The sequence below is a fragment of the Xenopus tropicalis genome, chromosome 4, assembly GCF_000004195.4.
Source record: "Xenopus tropicalis strain Nigerian chromosome 4, UCB_Xtro_10.0, whole genome shotgun sequence".
In the NCBI taxonomy this organism is placed as follows: domain Eukaryota; kingdom Metazoa; phylum Chordata; class Amphibia; order Anura; family Pipidae; genus Xenopus; species Xenopus tropicalis.
In genome coordinates this window covers 82680012-82696426 of record NC_030680.2, presented here as the reverse complement: position 1 = coordinate 82696426, position 16415 = coordinate 82680012, and the positions used below count along the sequence as shown (strand labels likewise).

Sequence of the window (16415 nt, the reverse complement as noted above, 5' to 3'; positions counted from 1 at the left end):
CAAAATAAGGGCTAAGATTGACTATTAGGTAGCCTCTATGCACACTATCAGCTTACAGGAGGTAGTAGCTTTATTTGGTAGTAAATCTTGTTGTTATTCAACCAAAACTTGCCACCAAGTCAGGAATTCAAAAATAACTACCTGGTTTGGGGACACTGAGAGCAACATCCAAGGGGTTGGTGAGCAACAGGTTGCTCCTGAGCCACTGGTTGGGGATCACTGCTCTACACAGTGTGTACCCTGGAGCAGCAGTATGAATGCATTGCCCACTTTGTGTTTAACGTCTCAGAACACATAGAAGCAGGCAATCATTGTTGGGGGAGGGCTGGACAGCTTTATGTGCTTATTCCTGCAGGTGCAAACCAAATAGGTCCAGTTGGCCTAAGGCAGCCCTGTTTGGTAGTGTACCTGTACTGCACATTCGCCTTCATGAATAAACAAATATCAGCCACTAATATAAGGTCCATAGGATGCAGCGATGTAATGTAAAGATGCCAGTTCAGCAATATGCTAATAGGTCGATAGCAAATACTCAGGCTACAAAATAAATACCTTTCTCAAAACAGAGGGGGCGCAGGACAAGCCGCTGGCTGACTTAACTCCACAAAAGCAATCTATTTGCAGAGCCCCAGACAATAGCTATGTTTGAAAACCAAAAAAATGGGCAAAGCGTGGCCGGATTATTCCGGCTGGCAGCGCTACCCATACTTAGCAACCTTCCCACACGCGTCTGCTCTAGTGACAACGCCTCTGGCGCTAGCCAATAGCGATTCGCCACTAACGGGGGCCGCACAAAGGGGCGGGGCATAGAGCGCTACAAACCAACACACGCTCTCACCCTGCGTGGCCAGTGTGTAACCTGCTGAAGCGCTCACACGAGTACTTATTGCTGCTACTGCTGATCAATGGACGGCTTCCAGGAGGGGTTCAAGCACTTCGCCACTGAGGCCATACACGCGGGACAGGAACCCGAACAATGGAAGTCTATGGCAGTCGTACCCCCCATAACCCTCTCCACCACATTCAAGCAGTTCGGACCAGGGGAACATGCGGTAGGTACGACTGGTTACGGCTGGACAACTAATAGATTAGGCTGCTATGACCAATAGAGTTGACGTTTCATTATTTTAGACATGCCTCACACTTTCTAGCTCCTGAGAAAAGTTTCTTTTATTTCTGTTCTCTCCACTCCCAACATTGTACATTGCTATAGAATGTACTTAGTAATATTTTTATATTATATATAACTTAAATTGTAATTATAATACGCCTATGGGAAGCATGTAAACCGTAGATCCGTCCCCAGTAGCATTTCAATAAGTGCCAGATGCTTCCACTGCCCAGTAGCCATGGCCCTTTCTTCAGCGTGCCATCCAGGTGCTACAGTAAGGCATGTGATGCAATGATCTAGCAGCCGGTCAGCTGGGGATTTGCTTAGTCACTGTAATTCTGAGGAGTGACACAGTGTATTACATGCTGACTGGCTCCCCCGTGGGGCAGAAATGTTACTTATCATGAAACTATATCGCTGTGAGCTCACCTTTCATTTACATAGCTTGGAGGTCGGTTTTTTTTCATTTGCATGTAGTAAAGAAGATTGAAATACATTTATTTTCCTTAAATATTTTCTAGATTTTACCGTAAAAAGTTGCTTCTATATATTATAAGAAGTATGAGACGCCACCTGTATTTGGTTTAGTTTGCCTTGGGTTTCATCCTTGTAGTTTTCAGAATAATCCATTGCTGTAATAAGAAAATATATTTAAAAGATTACAATAAGTTTATTTTTGATACATTTGAAACCCCTATTACAATAGGTTATTTAAAGATCCTAATTTGTGTGTATTAAAATATGGGCATGCTGCTTTATAATTGTAATAATGGCAAGATTGATGATCATTATCCATTTATATGACAATGAATCACTAGGCAATAGTGATGAGCGAATCTGTCCCATTTTGCTTTGGCGCAAAATTTGTGAATCTCTGTAAAGATTTGCAAAAGGTGAAAATGACAAGTGTCAAAAAAAAATTGCTGCACGCTCCTTTTTTTTTTTTTAGACACGCAACAATATTTTGTGTGACGATTATTTGTTGTGTTGTAACTTTTTTTTAAAATTTTTTGCCGCCAATTTCGCAAAGAAAATCCGCAAATGGCAAAACGCAGAAATTTGCTGCAAATCCATGCCTGGCAAATTATTTCACCCATCACTACTAGCCAAATTTAATCAACCTTATCTAGAGTCTTGAACTACCTCTCCTCCTTCTCTTGAGTATTTTTAGATGGGACTGAAGAGGTATTGTGTGCTGCTTTCAGTGTTGTCTCAAGCCTTTGCAGCAATGCTGTATTACAAGGTTTCTAGCAGAAAATTTTCACTCCTGTAAGTTTTCACTGCAAGCGCCATCTAGTGTTACAAAGAAGAAATTAAAAGAGGAGAGGTAGTCCTTTAAAACCTCAGCCATAAGCTAAGCTATGTTCTCTCAACTGAACTGCTTATTTATTTATTTTTTTATTCAGCAGCTTACTCCAGAAATTCCCAGTTGAAGTGCCTCTGTATAGGTTGCGCTCACCATCTTTAGACCACTCGTTGTCACTTCCAGCGCTGATAATTGATGTGCGTGCACAAAGTTTTTTTTTCTGCTATATGACTCCAGCACGTCATACACCTCTGTTTTTAAGTTAAAAAAAAAAGTGATCATAGTGCACTTGCACAGAATTGCTAATCAATTTTTAGTTAATGATAAAATAAATTATGCAATGTGAAAGAAATATAGGGTTTCAAAGGCGGCCAGAGTGCACATTGCCTCTTAAAGGAACAGTAACACCAAAAAATGAAAGTGTATAAAAATAACTAATATATTATGTACTATTGCCCTGCACTGGTAAAAGTTGTGTGTTTGCTTCATAAACATTACTACAGTTTATATAAATACCCTGCTGTGTAGCCATGGGGGCAGCCATTTAAATTGAAAAAAGGAGAAAAGGCACAGGTTATTAAGCAGATAACAGATAAGTAGCAGATTCCCATTGTATTCTACACAGTAATCTGTTATCTTCTTATGTAACCTGTGCCTTTTCTCCTTTTTTCAATTTAAATGGCTGCCCCCATGGCTACACAACAGCTATTTCTATTAACTATAGTAGTCTTTCTGAAGCAAACACGCAACTTTTACCAGTGCAGGGCAGCAGCACATTATATTTTAATTATTTTAAAACATTTTTATTTTTTAGTGTTACTGTTCCTTTAAGAAAGAACAGGGAGTGGAGTAAAATGTGTACAGGTTGCAGCAGTTTATGTGAGTGCACTGTATCAAGCTAGATAAAGAGCCACATAGGCTTGATGCTTCTCTGTGCCCAAAACTCCTAAATAAAGGCATCTGCTTACTGGAGTTCATATGGGCTGGTGCATTGGAACACTAACAGCTTTGCACCCAACACTTATCTGAAAGCAGCCAAACTCTCAAAAACTGACTTTTCCTGCTTGCTATAGCAAATGATGGCAAATGTTTTGGTTATAGGAGGCGTTTTGGTGACAGATGAGGTCTACTTGCCAATATTCTAAAATACCTTTTATTTGTGCTGGGATTCTAGTTAGGCCCATACAAATCTACATGATTTATTAATTTGTTTTTCCTACAATATGGGTAAAGCTAAATGGAGACACAAATGTAAATAAATAAATATATATATATATATATATATATATATATATATAATTTTTTTTTTTTTTTTTTGAATTACAGGGGTATGAATATAGTCGCAGTGGAAACCCAACAAGGAATTCTCTGGAAAAAGCAGTTGCTGCTCTTGATGGTGCCAAGTACTGTAAGTTTATTAGAATAATTTATTGCTCCAGTCATAACCAACTTTTATTTGTTTGAACATTACAGACAAATTCCTTTACTTTCAAAATGTTTTGAGGGTTAAAAACATACTATAGCATTTCTTAATGTTAATGAGTACTTGATGAAACATGGCCTCATTTTAATACTCTAAGGGGCATATTTATTATAGTGTGCAAGCCAACATCACCGGTGTTGTTGCCCATAAGAAACCAATCAAATCTTTGCTTTTGTTTTCTAATTTGCAGATGAACGTTCAAATGTTATTGCTAACTGGTAGCTATGGGCAACACACTGGTGGTGTTGGCTTACACGCTATAATAAATATGCCCCTAAGGGGCATGACACTCATGGCACATGTGACATATTTCAGATGGTGTAGAAGTTCTTGAATGTAATCATGCAGCTTGTCATTTACCTGAAAGCAATCCATTTGCCACTATCACTAGTGACTGGCAGGTATTGGCCAGAAAACTGCTGATTAACATTAACATGTTGATTCTATTGCCTCTATTAACTGATGAATTTTGCTCAAAGGTTTATCCTATGCTTCTGGTCTGGCTGCCACAATGAATATTGCCCATCTTCTGAAAGCTGGAGACCAAATCATCTGTACTAAAGATGTATATGGAGGTAAATTAAATCATCCTATAATCCTATACTAAATCAATATAATGTTAAACAATTTAAATTTTTATTCTGTCCTTCCAATGGTATTTGTAAGGCTTAGTGTAAATGCTGTATCACCAATAAGCATAAAATATGGTATTGTGTATACCACAATTACACCTTAGAATTGATGAAGTAAAGGCAATAAATAGTTATGGTTTTTATACCACAGGCACAAACAGATATTTTAGAAGAGTAGCATCGGAAATGGGATTGAAAGTGGCTTTTGTTGATTGCTCAGACCTAAAAAGCTTAGAAGCTGCTATCGCTGCAAACACCAAGGTAAAATAACCTGTTTGGTACCTTAAATTTATCTAAATGCCAGAACATTATTTATTAGAATATAAGGGTTAGCTTTAAATATGTTAAGGTGGCAACCCTACAAATCTTGCCATTATACATGTTGAGCCTGGGATACTGTCACAGGAAAACAAGTTTTTTTCAAAATGCATCATTTAATAGTGCTGCTTCAGCAGAACTCTGCATCTGTTGTTTTAGAAAAGCAACTTAGAAAAGTGACTTGTGCTCTCATGAACTTTACTGCTGCGCTACAAGTTGGAGTGATATCACCCCCTTCCACTCCCTCCCAGCAGCCAATCAGCAGGACAATGGGAAGGAAGCAAGATAGCAGCTACCTAACACCTGCATTGCTAAAAATATTCCCATACCCCACCTAATGATAGATATGATAACAGCGCAATGCACAGTTGGCTGCCTACTCACAAATATTACAGCTAAAAAAAAAATACATTTGTTGGTTCAAGAATAAAAGGTAGAGTAAATTATTTGCAATGTAAAGAGTGTAATTTAGAAATAAAAAGTACACCATAAAAATCCTGACAGAATACTTTTTATAGCATAGGGCTGCTGGCTTTAGGGAGTAGCGCAATGCTATATAAAGTAGAGTTTCACTAAAGCCTTATGTGCTTTATTAATTGTTTTTCATTTTGTTATACGTATTAGCAATTTAAAAAAGAATGATGTTATTGTTTAATTTTTATTTTTAATGCCTTTATTTTAGCTTGTATGGATAGAAACCCCAACAAATCCAACTTTAACCGTGATCGATATCAAGGGATGCGCTGATATTATTCACAAACATAAAGATATTATTCTAGCAGTGGATAACACTTTCCTGTCTGCCTATTTTCAGGTATGACGCTACTTTTCATAGCATCTAGTTTGATATTTGCTTTTTAGTATCACCATGTATATCCTATAGTGAAAAGCAGGCTGTCTATATTAAATGATAAGTAGGAGGTTTTGAATTAAGAAATGCAGTGAATAAAAGTTGTTGTTATTTATAAAGCCTTACCTATTCATGTTAATGCTAGGTGTTTTGACAAAGCCATAAATTATCTAATGGCAACACTTATTTCACAGTTCTGTCTGTATTCTATAAAGCAACTTCCTTCATATACACATTCTTCTGACTTTGTCATATTTTAACGAACCATATCTGGATATGATGTACACCTTGTCTACTGTGTGTTAGTAGAGGCTCATGCCATAATTATGTGCTAACTGTAATAATGGGCAGCATTTAAGTTTTAGGGGCCTCACATGTGGCCCCTAAATATTTAAAAGGTACATACAATATGTTGTAGGTAATAGAGCAATTCAGTATACCTTTTAATGAACCGAACATAGCCACATTTTCTATCACAGCAACCACTTTTGATTTTTTTTTTTTTTTTTTTTTGAAGTTATTCATATTTCAACCCCAGGTTGTTGGGGCATCAGTGGCTTAAGGTTATCAATCACCTGCAAGTTTTATATGATAAAATTGCAGTCAGTCTTTACTATATCTGTTTATAAATAATTTCTACTTTAGTTTATAACAAGTGTTGCATTGCTGTGCACTCCATAAGGTCATTTATGTGCAAAGCCTAAATTTGCAACAGTAGTACCTTGCAGTCATTGTTCCAGAGCTGTAGTTGTTTGGTCTAATATTATGTTTGCTTAAGTTCCTTTAAATATTTGCAAGACTTTATAAAAGTGCATATATTTGCTTTTTTTAGCGTCCCTTGGCTCTAGGTGCAGACATCTGTATGTATTCTGCAACCAAATACATGAATGGTAAGAAACAATACATATGCATTTCAGCCTTTCTTTTTCTTGTGCTAAGCCAACTTGGCAAATATTTGTAAATATATGTTGGGGGTTCTTAATGGAAGGGTTTGTTCATTTGGATTCGTAGTAAATGAGTAAAACTCAATTCTACTAGATACTGTATATCATGACCTGGATGAATGAAAATCTTCATGGACATAGAGGAACATTAGATTTTGTGGTGAAATTATTTCATGGTCATTAATTGTGAACTAGTTTTGTTTTTTTTTGTTTTTTTAAAAGGGAGGTATCCTAACCACCCTTTCCCAGGAATACCTTAATTTTGGCTGTTACTGCAGCATGGAGGCCTTCTAATGTGCACTGTAGTTTAGCTCACCTAAATACTGTGAAGCAAACCTTTTTATATTGGCTAGAAAGAAGAATTTTTCAATTAATACAAAGAATGTATTGCTTATTTGTTTCAGGCCATAGCGATGTTGTTATGGGGTTGGTGTCTGTTAACTGTGACAAGCTGTATGAAAAACTAAAATTCCTTCAGAATGGTAAGTGAGAAACAGCTCAGGAATCCAAGCTCTCATTTCCGTTCAAAAGGATATTTTCTTTAACTATCAAGTGACAAACTACCATAAAGCATAATTTTGATTACACATCAATTTATTGTTCTGCTGTACAGTGCTAGATACATAAGCAGCGCTATATAAATAGAACATATATTATATATATATATAATTTTTTTTTTTTTTTTTTCAACTACATTTTTTTGCTCATCGACCACACTGAAATCTTTATTGAAAATTTCTTAGCAGGATCTGTGGAATGTTAGCAATTATTGTATTAATTATAACAGCTGCCTTTAGTGCAGCTCTGAGATGCTAAGTAGGACCAATGATTAGAACTGTATCAACTGATATATCCGATTAGAACATTTTAGTCATTGACACCCCAGAGTTGCTCTAGTGAAGCATAAGAAGGTGAAAAATTAAAGATCTTCACTACAGAAATGATAATTGCCAAGAATAAAAAATATTACACCTGAAGTAAAGACCTTTTTCAGTCTAAAAACACTGAACTGAAAGTGTTTGGAAGGTGAACGACCCGAAGTCAGGTTATCAGTCAAGATAAAAGACAAAGGTAGCTTGGACATTCTTAACACTAAATGGAGGGTGGCAGGAAGAAACATCAGTGGTATTCATTATGAGAATATAGTGGCAAATGCCATCTGTTTTGCACCTATAGTAGCTTGGTAAATATGGAGACCAATAGAACGCATCTATGCTGGCAACATATGATATTTAATTTTGCCTACTGCTAAGTCTGTAACTACTCAAGACTTATTGCAGTAACAGTGTACAGTGTGCTTCTTTAAAAATGAGTACAATTAACAAACCATTTTACTTTCCAGCAATAGGAGCTGTTCCATCACCCTTTGATTGTTATCTTTGCAATCGGGGTTTGAAGACCCTTCATCTGCGAATGCAGCAACACTTTCAGAATGCTTTAGCTGTAGCAAAGTTTTTGGAAGCAGATCCTCGTGTAGACAAAGTTCTTTACCCAGGTAAGTTTTTAAATTTCTAAGAAGATGATGTAAGGTTGTACACTACTCTGAAGAACAGTGAATGTCTTTTTAGGAAATATTTTGTTTGTATATATGAGCATTGCTGCATGAAATGATGAAATCACAATCATCTCAACAATTCTGTTTAAAGGGGTAGTTCACCTTTAAGTTAACTTTTAATATGTCATAGAGTGGTCATTTCCAAGCATCTTTTCAATTGGTGTTCCTTATTTATTTTTTTAAGTTTTTGAATTGTTTGCTTTCTTTTTCTGCCTCTTTGCAGCTTTTAAATGGGGGGTCCAGCAGCAAAAAAAGCTATTGCTCTGCGAGGCAACAATTTTATTATTGTTACTTTTTATTACTTATCTTTCTATTCAGCCCCTCTACAATTAGGGGCTTATTTATTTAAGCTGTGTAAAACGAATTCGAGTAAAAAGCTGTGTAAAATGAACTGAAAAGATCGCCGTCCGAACACCAGATTTATGCTGTTACTTTACATAAGTTCCAGAGAAAGAAAAATGCGTAAAAAAATTACGCCGAGTTTGCTCTGTTTTTTACACAGCGAAGCCTGGATATGTGTGGCAAATTTCTCGCCGTTTTTTACACAGCATAATAAATATGCCCCTTAATATCAGTCACTCTCGCAAACCACTACCTGGTTACTAAGGTAAATTGGACCCTAGCAACCAGATATCTGCTGAAATCCCAAACTGAAGAACTGTGGAACAAAAAAAAATAATAATAAATTGAGAAATTACCAATAATAAAAAAAATAAATAAAGACCAATTGCAAATTATCTCATAGTTGCACACTCTACATCATACTAAAAGGTAACACAAAGGTGAACAACCCCTTAAAGTGATAAGACAACGCCACGCTACTCTGACATTCCTGCACAGTTCAATCTCATCTGTTTTGCAACAGATCTACACAGTGATGTATCTATTTTTTTTTTCTACACGTTAAGTTGGAAAAAGAGGCATTTATTAATTTCTCTGACTTCTTGAGTAATGAGGGGGCCAGAAATTTTCAATCCTAACCTGCTGTTTCTGAACTCCCACGCAAACAAGCCCAAAATCTTTATAACCGTCCCTCGGACCAAATCCCACCTGAGGACTCCCATATAAATAGTATCAGCCTCTATAAGGGAATGGGGAGCACTATTACATCACTGAAAGGGAGAAGTCATGCTTGAAGTATGACCCACCCAAACCTCTACCCCGTGCTCACTTCCATTATCTAAAGCTGCTCAACCTGCAGGTTTTAGGTTGACCTGCTTATCACTATTCTTGAAGGCAGACAGAAGTTAAGTGGTGCTGCAATACTGTCAAGAAATGCTCATGGATATTTCTTGAAAGCACCAAGAATTTTAAAAAATGGCGCAGCTTCCACAAAAACAAATCAATATTTTGGGTAAGGTTAAAATTTATACACTTTAGCATTCTAGGCACAACAGACTTTTTTTGTTTTGTTTTTTGCTTAGAGACACATTGATTTATAGTTGTTGACATAAGCATCTATCTTGATATGCCGATTCTTTTACTTTAGGACTGCCGTCTCACCCACAATATGAACTCACTAAACGACAGTGCACTGGTGTGTCTGGCATGATTACATTTTATATTAAAGGAAATCTTGAACATGCAACAACATTTCTTAAGAGCCTAAAGGTTGGTTTTGTTTTTTTTTTAACTTGAAGCGTTGTCTTTGGTAAGGGCCCTTACATATGGGTGCGCCTGCTTGATTCTTCATGTGTTCCACTGCAGGAGAACATAGGATAAAACATTGCCCTTTTGTTCTGGATGGGAGCATGCTCGCTGAGGTGAAGCATTGAACACCAACATCAAGTTGTGTTTCACCTGCATTCAGTACTTGCATAAACCTGAAAGTATGGTCCCATCTAGAGGAAAGGGGTGTGGTTTGCTCTGTGGTGAAACAAAGGAGAAATCTACTGCAGGGGAATGAAGGGTGAAACCACCAAGTGTAAGGGCCCTAAGTGGGTTAAAAAGAAAAATATTATTCAGCTTCACTTCTTTGTTGCTTTTCTGTTCTACTACCTATGTGTCTTCTGCCACTGGATATTTCCCAGCTGCTGTGTGTCTATAGCAAATGTTAGTTTTGGAAAGCTCTATTGTTCCAGCAAACTGGTCATGCTTCTGCATTTGTGGGTAGTCTTAGATGAGTTTCTGTTAAGCATCCTGCAGTTTTTTTCTACTTTCTCTTTTTTCAGATCTGCTGTTTGGATTGTGATAGTCAAATCATGGAACATTTACATATGTCTCTTATATTTTACACCTTGTAATCACACTATTTGTTTTGGAAGGGCAGGGATCTTACAGCAGTGTTCAAGAAAATAATTTTAGAGCAGAATAAGTAGAGCAGGGTGCACAATGGAAATTGCTTGAGCGAAATATTTTACATTGTAAATGTGAACTACATTTTACAGGAAATGAAATCTTTTTTTGTGCACCTAAGCATGGAAAGGATCCATATATACCTCCCAAGATCTTTACACCCAGTATAAGGAATAAAGTTGTAAAATCCATTTCAAATATACTTGTATCATTTTGTACATTTTTTCACTATATTGAATAACTGAAAAAGGTCTAAAAATATTTCATTATACATTTTTTAAAGGTCTTTGCTTTGGCTGAGAGTCTTGGGGGTTATGAAAGTTTGGCTGAGCATCCGTAAGTCTGATATCATCATCTTAAAGAAACTGTATTTTTTCTGGAATAAGAATGTTTATTTATATATTAATATAGATTGGAGCAAAGCCTTTATTTGATTTTGCATTTATATTCGGTTATTCTACATGATCTTGCCATTCTATCTGATTGTTTCCCTTCTACCACCTATTTAGTGCTATCATGACTCATGCTGCAGTTCCAGAAGAGGACAGAGCAGCGCTGAATATCAGTGATACTTTAATCCGCCTTTCTATAGGCTTAGAAGATGTAGAAGATATAATTGGAGACTTAGATCAAGCTTTAAGGAGTGCAGTAAGTATTATTTAGTACACCTCAGTTCTGGACATAGTTGAATATATAGCAAAATGTTGAAGCTGCTGTCCATGTTAGATATTACTATTCCCATTGTTGCATTTTTTTAGTTAATAATTGTTGCTTACTTGAGACATTTATTCACAGATGATGTTGTTTTCCATCTAGGTGTGCATTAAGCAGAGATTTATTGAAATAAGTTAGTTAATCTCTTGCAAATCTCTAGTGCTAGCAGATTTGGAATGGCAAGAGCAATTGTTTCCCCTAATAACTTTTTCAGATTTCCATATAGAAAATACAGAATGTTTCTGTCAGTTGGACAACACGTAGGAATTTAATTGTAAAAGGGAACCGAAACAAAAACCCTACCCTAAGTTGCACAGGTGCAATATACAGTGCTGATTCTTAAAGCTATAAAAGATAGCTAGCAGAAATGTCTTCTGCTATATTCTGGGTTGATCCTAACTAAAAAAAAAATGTATCGACTGTTTTTGTCTTTTCAGCATCCTGATATTAAAAATGAAAACTAAAGTGAACAGCGGATCAGTGAAATTCCATTTCTTTTTAATCATGGTTTTACATTTTTCTTCATCTATCACTTTCAAGGTGAAACATAATCCGGGAACACAATACATATACAACATTGATTTGTAAAGCACAGTATTCTTGTACTAGTCATTTATTCATGCAATTATCAGTTTTTTTTAATTCAGAGATACACATATATAAAATGAAGATGAAAATGATGCCAACGGTGTTATGTTTCTTTCTTTTGGGTTAAATGTGCTTATCATAAATGAGCACCAAGCTGCCAGTTATGAATTAATGGGATTTTTGTTGCTAGTGCATTTTTGTTTGTAAAAATAATTTCCTCTACTAGGAACTTCATGAGACTAGCTTTTAGGTGTGTGTTCAAAACACAGTGACCAAATTAAGCACAGGAACAAATTATAAGGGCTATAGCACGCTGCATGTGTCGCTGTTTGTAGCTACCTACTTTCCAATAACGACAATGAGAACCACAGTAGGTTGCCCTGCACATGTGATGGTACATGAGACCAGCCAGTAGTGCATCAGGTGATGATTGCCTCTGCAGGGTGACCCACTCTCTCATTATGCATCAGGTAGCAAATAACAGATGAATCCTCTAACAAAACATACTGTAGATACAAATTGGTGGTGACTCTCGGGTGTCTTTTTATTTTTTTTAAATAAATAATAATGGAACAATAATAAATCTAATGTTCTAGATATTTCATTTTTTTCCATTTAGATTTTCTATATAAATGGATGAAACACTAGACCTTTCCAATGGACTGTGCTAATTAATAATTTCCATTCATTTTTTGTTTTGTATAATTTTTCCAGAAATCTTAATTTAGATTGTTGCATAAAATACAGTTATGCTGGCAATACTTAATACAAAGCAGAGCAGATATTTGCCTGATTTGGTCACTTTTGTGTAAAGCTGCATCAGGCTGAGAACCAACAATTGTATCATACTGTGGACCTAAGGCAACCAGTTGGGTGATGACAGTGTGAAACCTGGCTGATTTTCATTAAGCTGTTGGCTGTTCTGAAGGACAGAATAATAGGAAAGGCTCACTGTAGGGTGCAAAATGATTAGCCACTCCCCACTAATTATAATTGCTAACCTCCATGCCATGCTGGTGCTCCTCTTTTCTGAAAAACATGGCATCCCTTAGGATTGTGCTAGTTAGTGCCACACTGCTATTGACTTTTACAAAGAAGACTCTCCCATGTGATTGGTCACAGTCGAGTTTGCAATTCTAATTATTGATGGGTATCAAATTGGAGCCACTACTTAGTAATTATCAATTCTCATTTTTTGCCAAAACTAAGGGGGTGATTTGTTACTTGCGGAATATTTCCTATGCCATGGACAACAAAACATTGGAATATACCTTTCTCTCCTGATCCATTGGAATCCAGCATGTAAAAGACTTGACACATGTCAATGAAGGGGAATCATGAAAATGCTGAAGAAGGTATTTTAGTGTCATTACCTGGGACTGTGATGATAAAACTCCCATATGCCTTTACCCTAAGGGAACTGTTACACTTATGTTTGCTGTTTTTTTTTCCAAGAACTGTTGTTTTGCTTTATTTGAATAAAAATACACCAAATAGCACATTTGTCTCTCCCAACAGAAAGCTGTCAAGTGAAACATACTGTTTTCAAAACATATCAGTTATTAGTGGTCCTCCCATTTTATTCTGTACTGAAATACATTTTTATATAATGGTTAAATTAGTTTAGGTTAAATTAATTTAAATTAGTTTAGATCAGGCAAGATATTCTGAGTTCCCATGATCCCTGACTTGGGATTTTGATAAGCACCAGCTTTTCTTTACTGTTCCCCTGCAAATTACGGTCTGTTCTGGCCATAACACATACCTTGTATTTTTAGCTTGGCTTCAAAACCATCAGGAGTAAAACTAATTTCTAATTAAAAAAAAAAAAAGGCAGGTGGTTGGGCCCGAGGAAAAATTCCACACTTGTTCCAAAGAGGAAAAAAGTAATTGCCACAGTGGCTTCTAGTCATATTGTCTTTGAGATTTGTTGATCTCTTATAGCAGAACGAGACTTTTTCTGGTAAGAGATGTTTCAAATCTGAGTCTTGTAATACTAATGGCCAAAATTTGTTAATAATTTGTTGTATTTGAAAAGTCCGAGGGCTAAAGGTAGTAATAAATCTAATTTGTTGTTGGTCATTTCGAGCAGATTTTGGTTTCAGTAATTGATCACGATTAGTTGATAGTGCTCTATGATAAGCTTGTTTTAAAAGTTTATTTGGGTACCCTCTTGTATGTAGTCTTTCTTTGAGTTGTTTAGCTCTATCCTTAAAGGTTTCAATAGATGTGCAATTACGTCTTACTCTTAAAAACTCCCCCACTGTGTCTGTGACACTGTGTGTCTGTGATGACTTTGATAATGTAATAACGTATTAGAAGCAGTGTCTTTACGAAATAAGTCAGTTACAATGTTACAATTGTCATCTACACTTATAATAAGGTCAAGAAACGCGATGGAGGTCTGGGAGGCAGTTTTTGTTAGTTTAATATTCCAATCGTTGTGATTAAGGATTGAGCAAAAGTCATTTAGGAGTTCTTGGGGTCCTTCCCATAAAAACAAAAAATCGTCAATATACCTCAACCACAATGGTATATAGCATGTATAGAAGCTTAGATCATTGCAAAAGACAAGGTCCTCTTCCCATTTACCTAAGAATATATTGGCCATCGCCATGCCATGTATTTGTAAATAAAAGCTGTTATCAAATACAAAATAATTATGATGTAGTATAAAGTGTAACAATTTCAAAATGAAGTCTCCAAAATCCTGGTTCATAGTAGTATCATTGTGTATAAAAAATTGTACAGCCTGAATTCCTTGCTGATGTCTTATTGATGTGTATAGAGCTTCTACATCTAAGGTCACTAACCAGGTGCCTTTTACAACATTGGTCCCTTCCAGTTTGGCTAATACTTCCATCGTGTCCTTCACAAAAGAGGGCAATGTTAATACGTACTTTCTCAAATGTTGATCAATAAACTTACTAGCATTTTCTGTTAAATTCCCATTGCCCGACACGATGGGCCGGCCTGGGGGTTTGGAACTATGTTTGTGTATCTTGGGTAAAAGATAAAGGGTAGCAATTGTAGGACTGTCTACCAGGAGAAAAGATTCTTCTTGCGCAGTTATTAATAAATCCTTATAAGCTTCCTCAATGATTTTATTAAATTTAACCGAGAGAATCTGTTGGATTAGAAAACAGTTTTTTGTATGTCACAGTATGAAGCTGACGTTTAGCTTCAGCAGTGTATAGGTCATTGGACCAAATTACTATATTGCCGCCTTTATCGGAAGGTTTGATTTGCACATCATGCCAAGATTTTCATTCTTGTAAAACTTCCCATTCGGACCTAGTTAGATTATTCTCACAGACACCTCGATTAATGTCTAAGAAAGCCTGAGAGACCATGTCTTTAAACACTTGGACGTGTTTACTTATATTGTAGGAGGGAGTAAAGTCGGATTTCTTCCGAAACTTAAAATCACATGAATCTCCCCCTACGTTCTCGTTTGTATTTTCCTTTTCTAGGATTTTTAAAGTATCTCTATCTTCCATGTTGTTAAGAAGAGCTTCCTGATTGGGTTCCTTAAATTGTTTTTTTTTTAAAAGAATTTTTCTACAAAATAAACGATCTACAAAATAAACGATCTTTCTCCATTTCAAAGTGATCAATCCTTGAAGTGGGGCAAAAAGAAAGGCCCTTAGAGAGGATAGAGATGTGATTTTCATTTAATACATGTGTAGATAAATTAATAATTTGTAAGTTATCCGAGGAGGTGATATCTACCTTCTCCGATACAAATTTCTGTTGTAACTGTAATCTCTCCTCTCTTGGGGACTCAGACCTCTTGTTTCTCTTACCCTGTCTGATCTTCCGGTGGGTGGTACTAAAGCAGTGCGCGTAGTTCTGCTTTTTCTTAAATGCATTTTGTCTTTCCATAGGCGATTTTCTAAAAAAATCTATCCTACTGTTATCTCCACTGGTTAGTGGCTCTGTGTCAGTATCTGACGTGTCTACATCTGTGTTTCTACCCTTGGAATGTCTCACTTTGGGATGAGGCCAATTATATACTTGGACTTTCTCAAAATCCTGTCTGTCTCGCATCAGCTTGCGTTTTTTTCTATCAACCACAATTGACTCAAATCTGTCTATCTCCGTAATCAATCTATCATAGCTAGTTTGGAAATACGTGTCCATTTTGTTAGTTTCAACCTCATTTTGTGCCATTTCTAATTCTTTTTCTAATTTTTTCCAATTTCCCCTTCTCATTAGTAATCAATATCTCCATCAATTTAAGCGAGCACGATCTTAGTGTTTCTTCCCACTGTAGTTTAAGATCTAAATTAATCAATTCATGTGTGGGATAAGTATTTATTCTTAAACCCCTTGGAATAAGTTGTTGTTTGAAATATTGTTCAAGGAAACTTTTGCTCCACCATGTTCTGGTTTGTTGGAGCATGATTTCTTTTAAATTTCTTAAAGGAGAAGGAACGTGAAAAGATGATATTGGTATATTTTTTTAGACCATCAGCCCCCCTCCTGAACCGCCGCATTAAAAACTCACTCGCTGCTTCTGTATTGGCGCACCATCCAGCCGAAGAATGCCCGCTCTTCATACTTTGGCGCCAACATTTTAAAAATGTTTACATCATTTCCGCCGCTGCGTCTGCTTC

The 16415-nt window shown here is 36.4% G+C and overlaps 1 protein-coding gene across 1 annotated transcript; it reads left to right on the top strand.

The window, feature by feature from the left end:
• The first annotated feature begins 868 nt into the window (after positions 1 to 868).
• Positions 869 to 11875, top strand: cth (cystathionine gamma-lyase). The gene is made up of 12 exons (NM_203706.1): positions 869 to 1052; positions 3744 to 3825; positions 4380 to 4475; positions 4684 to 4793; positions 5533 to 5664; positions 6533 to 6590; positions 7049 to 7126; positions 7987 to 8139; positions 9689 to 9810; positions 10778 to 10830; positions 11004 to 11142; positions 11646 to 11875. Exons 1-12 carry the CDS (start codon positions 906 to 908, stop codon positions 11670 to 11672), a joined length of 1197 nt encoding a protein of 398 aa, NP_989037.1. The 5' UTR covers positions 869 to 905; the 3' UTR covers positions 11673 to 11875.
• Positions 11876 to 16415: the final 4540 nt, after the last annotated feature.